Below are 14218 nucleotides of genomic sequence, written 5' to 3'. Positions count from 1 at the left end.
GTGGCGGTCAATGGTGACGTTCTTCCGCGTCCTCTTGATAACGGTGAAGGGGCCATCGTATGGTTGCTGCAGAGGCTTCTTTGTGGCGTCCACTCGCACGAACACGTGTGTGCAGGTGTCGAGGTCCTGGCTCACGAACGTTTTGGATGGTGATGTACGTGGCGGCACTGGCTGGAGTCTCTGCATTGCGTTCTTGAGGTTCCTGGCGTAGTCCTGTATGTCGCAGGGAGGGCCAGGGGTGGGCGAGAGAACCTCTCCTGGGAGGCGGAGAGTGGTGCCATACAGGAGCTCTGCAGAGGAGTGGCCGAAGTCTTCTTTGAGGGACGTCCGTATGCCGAGGAGGGCTAGAGGCAGAGTCGTAGTCCAGTCGCTGCGGTCCTGAACTGTTGCTGCTAGCGAGGCCTTGAGTTGGCGGTGGAAGCGCTCGACAAGGCCATTTGACTGAGGATGGTAGCTGGCGGTACTGATCCGCTTAATCCCCAGGATGGACATGACCTTGTCCCAAAGGCTCGACTCGAACTGGCTGCCACGGTCGGATGTGAGGCTGAGAGGCGTACCGAAGCGCGACACCCAGGTGTTGACGAAGGCTCTGGCGATGGTGTCCGTTGTTATGTCTTCAACCAGGACAGCTTCGGGCCAGCGTTTGAACCTGTCAACGCAGGTGAGGAGGTACTTGTAGCCGTTGGAGTGTGGAAGTGGGCCGACGAGGTCGACGTGGACGTGTTCGAGTCTGGAGGATCGGGGCGTGAACGCTGCTGGAGGCGAGACGGTGTGGCGCGTCACCTTGGAAGCCTGGCACTGGACGCAGGTGCGGGTCCAGTCTCTGACGTCCTTGTTGATCCCCGTCCATATGAAGCGTGAGGACATCATCCGTTGTGACGCTCGGATCCCGGGGTGAGAGAGGTTGTGCAGCTGGCGGAAGAGTGGGTACCGGTGGTTCTTCGGCAGGTAGGGCCGGATGGTGCCGGTAGATGAGTCAGCGTAGAGGTGCACGTTGGTCCCGGGGAACTCGACTCGCCTCATCGACAAAGCGGGTTATCCTCAATTGCTGCAGCTCGGCGTCGCCGACTTGGTCTGCAGCAATGGCGGCATAATCGATGAGGGAGGAGGATGTTGCAGAGATGTTACGGGAGAGAGCGTCGGCGGGGATGTTGTCTTCGCCTTTGACGTACTGGATGTCTGTCGTGAACTGAGAGATGAAGTCGATGTGGCGCAGCTGCCTGGGAGAGTAGGTGGACTTGTTGTTGATGAAGGTTGTGGCAAGAGGCTTGTGGTCGGTGTATATGTGAAATTCCGGCCTTCGACGAAGTATCTGAAGCGCTTGACAGCCTTGTAGATGGCTAAGTTCTCTGTCGAAGGCGCTGTACTTCTCGGCGTTGTTGAGTTTCTGTGAGAAGAATGCAATGGGTCTCCAGGCTCCGTTTACGTGCTGCTGCAAGACTCCACCAACGCCGGTGTCTGAGGCATCCGTTGAGATTGAAGTAGTGGCGTAGGGAAGCTGAGTGTGATATCCTTCAGTGCTTCCTTGGATTTGAGGAAGGCGTCGTCAGTTTCGGGAGTCCAGACGAGTGTAACGGACTGGCCTCTCTTGCAGGGCTTGATCATGGAGTAGAGTGGCTGAAAGATGAGCGTGCAGCGTGGAATGAAGCGGTTGTAGTAGTTGATCATCCCGAGGAACTGCTTTAGCTGGCGCTGAGTTGCCGGCTTCGGGAACTGTTGAATGGCGTCGCAGCGGGAAGAGATGGGAGTGATGCCTGAAGGAGAGACTGTGTGGCCGAGGAAGTCGACGGAGGTAACACCAAACTCTGACTTGTCAACGCTTATCTGGATGCCGTAGTCCTGGAGACGGGTGAAAACTTGCTCTAGATGTCGGTGGTGTGTATCAGCGTCAGGACTGGCGATGACGACGTCGTCGATGTAGGCGAAGCAGAAAGTCAGTCCTCGCAGCACTTCGTCCATGAACCTCTGGAAGGTTTGGCCAGAGTTCTTGAGGCCAAAGGGCATCCGTACGTACTCGTACAAGCCGAAAGGTGTAACGATGGCTGTCTTCGGGATGTCTGCCGGGTTGACTGGGATCTGGTGGAAGGCTTTGATGAGGTCGATCCTGGAGAAGATAGTGGAGCCAGCAAGCTGTGAGGAGAACTCCTGAATATTCGGCACCGGATAACGATCCATGACGGTGCGCGAGTTGAGGGCTCTGTAGTCACCGCATGGTCGTATGTCACCGTTCTTCTTGGGCACGACGTGGAGGGCAGACGACCAGTTGCTTGAGCTGGGGCGGATAACACCTTGGCGCATCAGCGACTCGAACTCGTCCACGTCGACCTCGTTGGCCCACTTCCGCACTCCAACGGCTACAAGTACCTCCTCACCTGCGTTGACAGGTTCACACGCTGGCCCGAAGCTGTCCCGGTCGAAGACATAACAACGGACACCATCGCCAGAGCCTTCGTCAACACCTGGGTGTCGCGCTTCGGTACGCCTCTCAGCCTCATCCGACCGTGGAAGCCAGTTCGAGTCGAGCCTTTGGGACAAGGTCATGTCCATCCTGGGGATTAAGGCCGATTCAGACTATACGGTTCGTCTCCGTACGGTTCCGTTCCGTTTGCGTTCCGTCAAAATGTTGCTGTGTTCACACCATACATCTAGGATGCGGTCAGTCAGCGTGCGGCTGTTGCTCCGGCATGGCGTCAAGAAAATTTTGTGTGCAGGAGCTCACTGCAATTGCTCTTCTTTTAGATGAAGACGAGGAGGATAGAGTTAAAGCTAAGAAGAAGAGATTATGAGTACGAGTGCCTAAGGAAAAGGAAGTCAGAGGGTGAATTTTGGACTCTGTACAATGAATTAGACGACGATGAAACGAAGTTTTATCAGTATTTCAGAATGACTAAATCCAAGTTCAACTATTTGCTTCAGAAAGTTAACGAGGATTTGATCAAAACAACACCTGCCTTCAGGAGGCTATTTCACCGAGGAGAGGTTAGCTGTTTGCTTGAGGTTAGTGGCATACTCAATTTGTTTGTAAATTAGTTTATTACACAAATCACCATGAAAACTATCAGAACACATAGCCTCAAAAAAGTTATTCCTTTCAAACTTTAAATAAAACTTTATGAACTGGCACGTAGAAAATAAATTTTAGTTCCATTTAAGCTGCTATGTTCCCATGTACTCTTTTCATGATTACCGGTAATATTTTCTTGATTTCTTATAATAATAGACATCAAGAACCATTCATAATAAAATAAAAAATGTTTCATTGCTACACACTTCAAAATAAAAAATAAAACATTTAAAGGTATGCCTTGCACGCTGTCAAGTAGCTACTTTTTGCCACGAAATAGCACAAAAGAAAGTTTGTTTTTATACCATTATACTAGCATGACTGCAAGGGCTTTTCTTCATGATTACTATTATATTTACCATGATTGCTTAAAATAGTAAAGACATCCAGAATCTTTCACAATAAACTAAAGAATGTTTTTTGCCACATATTAATTGTTTATATCATTGACACTTGAAGCTGTGAACAAAATAGTAACAAAACTTACTTTACATCATGTAATACTGGGCATCTGAGCTACAAGCTGATGTGTTTCCTGGTGACTGAACTGGGACTTGAACCACTGTCTCAGTTCCTGTGTTTAATGGCACTTGGGCATCAAGTTGTTTCATTTCTAAATCAGAGACTATTGAAAGCACTTGTGTTTTACATATATTTTTATAATAAGGTGAAAATGTTTTTACCGTTGAAGCCATACTTTGGAAGAATAAGTCAATCGGGTCTGTAGGCTTTTCTTTATTCTCACTGTTGTTTTCCACTAAATATTTCATCAAAACTGATGAAGCTGTTTCAGGTGTGTTTACGTGCTTACTAGATGAACGTCTAACTGTGGCTTTACTTTTGATACAACCCTTTGATGAGTTCACTACGTGACGTGTTTGAGATGGAATATTTTCACATTGTTCCTGTTCTGTAGCACCCAATAATATTATATCATCTTCTCTTTCGGAATTCTCTGGTTCAACGTTACTACCATCATCAAGGTTGCCCACGGTGTCTCTCTCACGTAGATAAGGTTTGACAAAAGAAATTTCGTCAGCATATCTCCATTTAGGTACGCTGACTGCTTCCTGGCCGCTCTTTGTAGTGCATCTTTTCAAATATCTCCTATACTGGTCTCTAAGTGAGTTCCATCGTAATTTGCATTCCTGACCTGAAAATGATAAGAAATCATTCAGTATTTACATAATTAAAAATTTTAGCGTTTGATACGTAGAATATCACTTCGGACATAATAATACCTATACCGGAAGAAAAAATACGCGGTACTGTATGGTCTACTACTACTACTACTACTACCACTACTCTCTCTCTCTCTCTCTCTCTCTCTCTCTCTCTCTCTCTCTCTCTCTCTCTCTCTCTCTCTGTTCAGTAACTGCATCTTTGATTTCTTCTCCAGGTTCCTGGCGACCGGCGATAGCTTTAGAACCATAGCGTTTAGCTATCGTCTTGGTCACTCTACTGTTCACAGCATTGTTCAGGAGGTCTGTGCATCTATTATCAAGAGGCTAAAAGCTGAGGTTATGCCCAAGCCTACAGAGGAGACATGGAAGAACATTGCTGCAGAGTTCTGGAATTTATGGCAATTTCCAAATTGTGTTGGTGCCATAGATGGAAAACATGTAAAGCTTCAGGCACCACCAAACAGTGGTTCACTGTTTATAACTACAAGCATACTTTTTCTGTTCTTTTGCTTGCACTCGTGGATGCCAATTACAAATTTGTAGTGGTTGATATAGGGTCATACGGAAAGAACAGTGATGGAGCATCTTCTCTCATTCAAAGTTCGGTGAACAGTTAGAAAAAGGCGCTCTCAACATACCCCCTCCTGCACAGCTACCTGACTCATCTTGCATGACACCTTACGTCATTGTTGGAGATGAAGCTTTCCCCTTGAAAACTTACCTCTTGAGACCTTATCCGGCTCACAAGCCAGTGATGATGATCAGAAAAGGCTCTTTAATTTTAGGCTCTCACGTGCAAGAAGGGTTGTTGAGAACGCGTTTGGGATACTGAGCCAGAGGTTTAGAATATACCAAAGGACACTAAATTTGTTACCTGATAATGCAGATAATGTAATATTTGCAACTTGCATTTTGCACAACTACTTGCGTGACAATGCTCCTGATGTCACAAACATGAATGTCACTAATAATGGAAGCTCTTTAGAGGAAATAGCTAGACAGGGAGGAAATGCTCCACAAGGTGCATTCCTTGTACGAGAGAAATTTAGGGAATTCTTTAACAGTCCTGCTGGTTCTCTTCCATGGGCTTAAGCATGATTGATAGATGAAGGTAGCAATTGCAGAATGTAGAAATGAATAAGAAATAGAAGCGGATATAGAATGATAAGGAATAAGATACAATTAGGCTATGATTTTGTGTAATAAAGTTTACTGTCTTACCTGATTTTTTTAATTCCTCTCCAATGGATTTCCATATCTTTTCTTTCACATAATTGTCAGTGTATTTTCTGTTGCTCATGTCATAGAGCTCCTCGTAGCCTCTGACCAATTCTATTAACTTTTCGTCGCTCATGACTGCTTCACTGCAAAGTAAACAAAAAGTTTTCACAGACTGAAGGTAAGTCGCGTCCTCTCCCCTCTGTAACCGCAACGTGACTGATACGTAACGGTGTTCACACTTGCGGCTGGAATGCGGAACGTTTCCGTTACGTATACGTTCCGTCCGTCAGAGATTTCTTCCAGACGTATCCCATACGTACGAACGGAAGCCGTACGGAAGACGGACGGAGACGGAACGTATGGTGTGAACAGCTTCATTTGATTTCAGTGTAACAATAATTAACGAACGGAAGCCGTACGGAAACGAAACGTATCTGAACCGTATAGTCTGAATCGGCCTTTAAGCGGATCAGAACCGCCAGCTACCATCCTCAGTCAAATGGCCTTGTCGAGCGCTTCCACCGCCAACTCAAGGCCTCGCTGGCAGCATACGTTGTAGCTGGTACAACGCCGTTTGGATCCGCTAAGGCCGCCTTGTAGGTTAAAAGACACAACTAATAACCAGTGGTGACTCCATCGACAAGTGAATTTATTTCCTAGAATATACATGTTTTTACGAACGGCGATTGGTAATTTACAGAAGTTCGTGTGCGCTAATATTTACAGTAATGGCTTTATGGTGATGCAGTTTCAGTATGTTAACGTTTGTAATAATAGGAGTGATTGTATACATATATTTACATGTAGTGACTTGCAGTCTGATGAATATAAAGACAAGATATTACAGTGTGATGAGAGTGGAAGAAGTGAAAGAGGACAAGGTGATTTCAGGGCAGACTGAAGAAATAAAGGTGGAGGAAACGAGAAAGAAAATGGTATGTTTAATGGGTCACTACACCTTCTCCTACCCCCCCCCCCCACACACACACACACACACTAATAACCGTAACAGTAACCGTTACTCAGCACGCTCACATGAATTTAAATATGGCGCGCACGATATACGTATTTCAAATTGTTTAAAACATATGTATTATAAAATAACCACATCGCAAGCGGAGAAGAAACGTAAGATTTTCAACTTACGCCATAAAACTTGAAAATCACCGAAATTACGTAAGACACGCAAAAAACGTAAGACTTGACAGGTATGTCAATATATATATATATATATATATATATATATATATATATATATATATATATATATATATATATATATATATATATATATATATATATATATAAACTGAACCTTCAGGCACTGTAGCTGAACTTACTTTGTTAGGAGATGACATATTGAAGTACAAGATTGAGTGCGAAGGTGTTCGGCAGAGGTTGTCTTTCTCTGGTGTGTCGAGGAACTTAGTGGAGGCTCCCGGAGTCCCAGTGTAGCAGGGCAGAATGAAGATCCCGGCCAAAGTGAAGACTTACCAATCATGGAGCTAGAATTCAAAGTATCGTACCGCAGCCTGGCAGCAACAGAACAGACCGAGATGGGAAAACGTTCTTAATCCCTTAATGCATCTGAGATTTTTGAAGAAAGGGTGTATATGCTCTATGCTCTTGGGTCGCTGAGATTTATATACGTATCATATAAACATGTTATATATATATTCTCTCTCTCTCTCTCTCTCTCTCTCTCTCTCTCTCTCTCTCTCTCTCTCTCTCTCTTGTCTTCTTTTAAATGTGTGTGTATGCAATAATATTAATATAAATAATAATAATAATAATAATAATAATAATGATAACAATAATAATAATAATAATAATAATAATAATAATAATAATAATAATAATAATAATAATAACAATAATCTCTCTCTCTCTCTCTCTCTCTCTCTCTCTCTCTCTCTCTCTCTCACACACACACACACACACATGTATTATCCTAAAGATGTGTTATAATAATAATAATAATAATAATAATAATAATAATAATAATAATAATAATAATAATAATAATAATAAGTTTATCAAGTAAATCCTGTGGGAAGAAACTTATTACAGCCTATGTCATGTCTGTGCTTTTATCATGGATCTATAGATGTCAGTATATTCATAGTCATGTTGTATTCCTCATACGCTCATGCATGAAAAGAAGAATATAGTGACATGTTTTGATTATTACTAGAATGTTAAATTGCGATCACATTTTGCAACGTAGTAAAATTCTAATTGCAATTTGGTGCAATATACGATTATTCTTTAGCAAACCGAGTTATTATTACGTTAATGAAGAAAAAAGAGCTTAAAGAAGGAGGTTGATGATATAGAAATACATGAATAATCAAAATAACTTCAAGGCTGGGGAGCCAAGAGCGAGGGCGCAGCCTCATGCAAGGCAGCCGCTGTCTCCTCATCCCGTTCGGGCAGGTCAGGTCGTTGCTCCCGTCCTTGCACTCGCTGTGGCCGTCACACCTCCACCAGGAGTAGATGCACCTCCGCCTCGAAGCGCACTGGTACAGGTTCGGTGGGCACACCCGCTGCTTTTAGGGACCACGGGGAAGGAGAAACGGACTAATCAATCAATCAGTCAGTAGTGATATATGCTAAAGGGCCTATTTTTTTTTCTCTCGCCTCAGAGTTGCCCCCCTAATGGAAAATATATATATAATGGCACGTTGTCTTGCCACCCCTACGACTCCATCCCCATGGGTTCCTCCAATAAGACTTCATGCAAGCCCAGACTTCTTGCCCTGGGTAAAAACATATTACAGGTAACTCTTGATTTACGCGAGTATTGCGTCCTTGAAGAGGTCACGTAAATCAAAACAATGTAAATCAAACAAGAGTGGGTTTCTGTTGAAAATAAATATTCACTTCATTCAGTGGAGAGAGAGAGAGAATGAATATCTATATCACCGATATATCCTCAGGCACTCAGTCTCAGCCTCACTCGTGTGAGGAAGAAATGAGGGACACCATGAGCGACTGGCTAGTATTGGTACCGATACCGAGCAGTCTGGTACCGGTACCGTACCGTATAGCTGGTACAGGTAACTCTCGATTTACGCAGTATTGTGTCATGAAGAGGTCGCGTAAATCAAAACAATGTAAATGAAACAAGAGGTTGGTTTCTATCAAAAAATAATATTTACTTCATTCAGTGGAAGAGAGTATAAAACCTGAGTTATGTCATATGTCACGTCAGTCTCTCTCTCTCTCAACATCACCATCACTCACCACCAACAACAACATCACCACCACCACCTCCACTTTGAAGTTGCTGCCTACCTTGCTTCACTGTTACTTGCGTCATCTTTCTCGTTCTTCCAAGTAATAAACTACTAGCTACTACTACTACTACTACTACTACTACTACTACTACTACTACTACTACTACTACTACTATTACTGTTATTACTACTAAAGGTACTCTCCAAATTAACTTGCATGCCGCATTTTGTTTTTTAACTTATTTTTTACAATATTCATTTGGGAGACTACTCGTTCTACGGAGGCATTGCTTATTGGGGGAGCTATAGCAGCGACAAAGCAAACCATCCCTATATATATCCCGAAAATCTTGTTCTCCTGAGGCGTCCCTATGATCGTACACAACATTTTCTTATGTTTTGCTGTGTGACTATGCTTGACAAGATCTGTGATGTGCTCTTTATTGTACTTTTGCAAAATTTGCAATTAAGCTGCATGCGTATCATCACCGGGGATATACTCCATATCCACTCTTTGAGGCCGCTACTTCCCATTCTTTACAGTATTTTTTGCTGTACTAAGCCCACTTGCTCATGTTCACTTGCACACGTATCCTGCAGTAACCAGTCACTTGTGAGAGTCCGTTGTTTCTCCCTCGATCACCAGCCACAGGCAAGTATACGACTCTATATCAAGGCTGAAAATAAACTGGCTGTGTGTCAGTGTGTGTACTGTGTGGTGTGTGGAAATGATGGGTGTAAGTATTTGGGATGGGTCAACGACGGTCTTAATGAGGTCGGGCCCTCATGATAATCCCCCTAGAAATGGGAGACTTCACCACGCCACTCCTTGTCATTTGAGTGGGTCCATTCCCTGACGTGGCATGTTAAGCTGGGCCACAGTAAAAGAGCCCAAAAGCATAACCCGCGGACACCATCTTTTTCCGCGAAATTCACGAAAGAGCCCAACTGGGCGAGAAAACCGCGGACCTGGCAAATCTGTCAGACAAAGATGAGCTCCAGTGTCGTGTTCCTGGCTGTCCCCTGTTCCTAGCTACCTACCGTGATCTGCACATGCTCAGAAGCGCATATAAACAAACAATGACTTGTTGATAAACAGAGCTGTTCTCGCATCCCCGACAGCATGACTTTGCTCACTTCGCCACCCCCCCAACTCCTTGAACCTAAGATGCCCTCTGCCCGCCCCCACCAAAAAAAAAGTCTGCCAGAATTACTGGCTAACTATGCACATCAAGACAGTTTTGTTGTGAAAAAGCAAGATGCTTATTCCGTAAATTTACCCTGCATCACTGCATGTCAGTGCATGAAGGCTATTTTTTTCCTTCATGCTTTGAAAGAATCAAAAATATGCTGTATGCTGGAAAACTGGGGAGACAGCCATGTAGGCTACAGGCGACCAGCTGCGCACGGATCCGTGTTCACGGCGATCTATCTTTGTTTGTAAACAAAGGGGACAGCCAGGAACACAGCCAGGAACAGAGGGCAGCCAGGAACACGACACCGGAGGAAGCATCAGCCAAGCAAGATGGTGCCAATAAACACTTACTTGCGCCGTAACAGGCTAGAGCCGACCATCAAGCCCTACCAAGAAAACACTGGCACCATTGACCGAAACGTATAAAAAAGACTTAGTCTTGGGAGACATTAGATTTTATGTAATTTAACTTAAGTTTCATGTATTCTGGTCATGGCAGCCGGCCTCTCTTTTTTCACAGCAAAGGAGATAGCTCTAGGGCACAAAACAAAATTCAGCAAAAGATCTCTAAACTGCTCCAACAACAGAAACAAAACAAGTTGCCAAAAGAATAAGAGCTAATTTCTGGAGAAGAGGTGTCGACACTCCTCTCTTGAAAGAGGTCAAGTCATAGGCAGGAGGAAACACAGACAAAGAAGGCTGTTCAGAGTTTACCATTGGAAGGGATAAAGAATGAAGGTGCTGGTTACTCTGCATAAGGGATAATGGACAGTAGAGATGAGCAAGAGTAGAAAAGTAGTGCAGCGGGCCGCGGGAGTGGGGAGGCATGCAGTTAGCAAGTTCAGAAGAGCAGTCAACATGAAAATGTCGATAGAAGCTGAAAGGGATGCAACATTGCTGAAGAATTTAGAGATAAAAGACTGTGAGTATGAGGAGAGGAGTTGATGAGACGAAAAGCCTTACGGCGGGATTATCAGTAAACTTCTTCCCTCTTCGTCGAAGCGTTTCTTAGAGTGTGTTTCCGTTAGAAGTTATTAGCAAACGCTCGCTTCTCGCGGATCAACAGGAGACCTCTATAGAATAAACTGTTTTAACTTTCCAAAACTGTCGTGCCGTTCATGGGCACTCTTTAATTAATTATGTAGGTTCATTATATCTCAAAGTAGAATTAATTGTTGATCATTTAAACCTGAAATTAAAATAAGTAGTTTATTCACCCAGTCTTATGAGGCATCCTTATCGCACAGGATCATCACCTGTCCAAGTAATATAGGTAACACGATTTTAAGAAAGTTACTTGAGGTAATTATTGTTTAGAGATTCTGATGGTGAACTAAGGGTCATAGGACAGGTCCACTTATTAGAGGCTAACTTACGTATCTTACATCACTAATTACATTTGTAAATACCATGAACACAGGTTAACATTAACACCTTAAACTAACATGCACACATGGCAATAAGTAGCACCCACATAATAACTGTTTCCACCCACACGGGGAAACACAGACTCCACCATTCTACATCTTAATTAAGTCCTAACTAAAACTAGTGAGTATTTGCGCTTATCCATTGTACCCCTGAGAACGACACACATACCACCCTTTTGGCCTTCTCCTTCCTTCCTCTCTTCACACACCCTGCACCAGCAATCCCCACAACGCAGCTTCAAAAGTGTTTACTGCTGCATGTTGGCCTTGGTCTGGGCGACGCCCAGCTTCCTATCTGTCAGGCTTGCTGGCGCACCTGAAAGGGCGATGTCGCTCGTGAGAATCCAGTCTCAGTTATAGTATTATAGCCAAAGTCAGTTGAACACCGTGAACGGCTCTTTCCTCACCTGAAAGGGCGATGTCGCTCGTGAGAATGACTCGCTCCCACAACCTAGTGCGGGGAAGGGGCGTTAGTCTCGGCCCCAAAATGCCTTGGTGTGACGTCACGGAGTGACAAACTGGTCGCAGGGTATGCCTGCTTGAGACCTGATATTTCCTTTGTCGGCCTCAAATATCAATACCAGGTCACTGTTATTTTATTTCCATTATAAATGTTACCGTTCTCGCAATAATTAAAAGAAGGCAGATTGACCACTTTTGGCAGCGATTTCCTGTTTTGACCCCTGACACCTCTGAATTTTGTTGACACGACAGATTGTAGGGAGATATGGAGAACAACGGGCCTCTTTGTTTCAACACCATCTCTCTCTCTCTCTCTCGATCTCGCTATCTCTCTCTCTCGCTCTCTCTCTCTCTCTCTCTCTCTCTCTCTCTCTCTCTCTCCCTTCTTTCTCAAACTTCTTTCTCTCTCTCTCCTCTCATACTTTTCATTTTTTTCTCCTTCTCTTGTGTACTTCCTTCTCTCTCTCTCTCTCTCTCTCTCTCTCTCTCTCTCTCTCTCTCTCTCTCTCTCTCTCTCTCTCTCTCTCTCTCTCTCTCTCTCTCTCTCTCTCTCTCTCTCTCTCTCTCTCTCATGAGAAACCCACATACATATATAACTGGTTGCGCAAACACCCCAGGTTAACTCTATTTACATGGGGAAAAATACCATTACAATTGTAGTACATTTCGGGCCATTATATGACCTTCCCCTTCGATTTGGTATTTTTTCCCATAAGTAAATCTAGAACATAGTCATAAGAAATAATACTAAGTACAGGAGATTGGTGACACACCTACCATGGGAGTACAAGGCTAGCAACAACTGCAATACAACATAATATTCAATATTCATATCATCTAGGGTAGGCAGCTAAACACAAAAGACGTGGAAACTTCCACAAACAGGAGTCATTAACAACATATCTGCTCCTACAGGGTGTACTCCAAATACTCCGCCAACTGCGTGAGAACAGTTTCTGTGCCTAGACTCAGCTAAAAGCGTTCCTTACGGACCCCTCCTCGACTTGAGCTGCCAATTCCAGTATCCCTCTTGGGTAACAGGTTGGATGAGCGTCCTGAACAGGGACAAATTCGCCTCTCAGCGACAGGAAACAGCACCAAGGGTCCTGTTTAGCGCGCAACATCCGCCCAAAAATCCAGAAAAGAAACAGAATCGTTCAACCCCAGACATACTTCTAATCACACAATTCATCCGTTTCCGCAGCAGGAAATGCACCCATAGGTATATAACCGAGAGCCTGCTTGACGCCTCATGAAGAGATTCTATCAGGTCCTGCACACGGGATCTGTCATACGTGCCTACTAGCATCCACGCCGGGACAACAAAACCTGACTCAAGTGGGTGTTCCCCTCTGCTAAATATCCATTATACTGCATCCCTTCCCAACCAATTACAAATCATCCCCAAGAATGAGACACCAGCCACACCAAGCTGGAATGCGTAATACCAGCAGAAGGTAAGGAGAGGTGAGCTAACCCATCATGCCTAGGTGTCCCTCAGTTAACAACCCTCCCCTCGACATATCCGGCTAACACCTTGCAACCCCAAAATCCTAAAATAAACATACATTGTAGTACCATTGTAAAATCCTTAGCTAACACTGATACAAGTTTATGAACTATGGACACAACATTCCTCCACATATCGCCTTGGTGGTCGACGCACTCAAGGGTGAGTAAAGGTTCAGGTTCAGTTTCTTCAGGGATTATTACCTCTCTGGGAGCAGTGATCCACTCCTCACTACCACAATTATGTTTCACCTTCTCTGCAGCCCTTTGCAGTATTCGTCCATCAAAACATTCTCAAGTACATAAGCAGAACCATCCTGATCACTTCAACCACTCTGTAAGGGCCCAACCATTTCAGATTAATTTTCTTAAGTACCAGGTAGGCTACCCTCGTTTCACCCACACCAGAGAACGCACACCGACCTTTTGGTTTCTGCGCCCACGGTTAGCTACTGCCCGAAACTTCCTTGCCATTTTCTGGTGTGTCTCCTGAGGACCATGAGCTTCTGCTATACCCTCCTCTGTACCTTCAATTTCTGGAGACAGACACCCACCTGGCGTGGCGGACGACGCGAGAAGGCAAAGTACGGCTGCTCACCCGTAGTGGTGTGCACTGCCAGGTTCAGTACCTTCTGGCATGCTGGGGAGCAACCTTGGCCACCGAAGAGGTGTCCTTGACGCGGTGGCCAACACAGACTTGAGCGTTCAGTGGTAGCGCGCTGATGCTGTTTCCTTGGGAAGGTATGGGGTGGTGTGGCAAAGGGTGATATGGTTAGTGCGGCAGAGGTTTTGGAAGGAGGCCGAACTGAACTCGCCACCATTATCCACCAGGACAGCCTTAGGAGCTCCAAAGTCTGCAATATAACTGAGAAAGCTTTCACCTACTCCTCTGTGGCCCTTAGTCTTCCAGGGGA

At 44.7% G+C, this 14218-nt stretch overlaps 1 protein-coding gene across 1 annotated transcript in view; it reads right to left on the bottom strand.

Moving 5' to 3' along the window:
• LOC127009114 (mucin-2-like) overlaps positions 1–14218 on the bottom strand; it is a 51271-nt gene that overhangs the window by 19366 nt on the left and 17687 nt on the right. Inside the window, exon 12 of the mRNA XM_050881899.1 lies at positions 1–92. This exon is cut by the window's left edge and continues 134 nt beyond it. Within this exon, the coding sequence (XP_050737856.1) occupies positions 1–92 (92 nt within the window). The remainder of the gene's footprint in view (positions 93–14218) is intronic.

This window comes from Eriocheir sinensis, chromosome 39, assembly GCF_024679095.1.
Source record: "Eriocheir sinensis breed Jianghai 21 chromosome 39, ASM2467909v1, whole genome shotgun sequence".
NCBI lineage: Eukaryota > Metazoa > Arthropoda > Malacostraca > Decapoda > Varunidae > Eriocheir > Eriocheir sinensis.
This window is presented reverse-complemented; position numbering and strand designations above follow the sequence as displayed.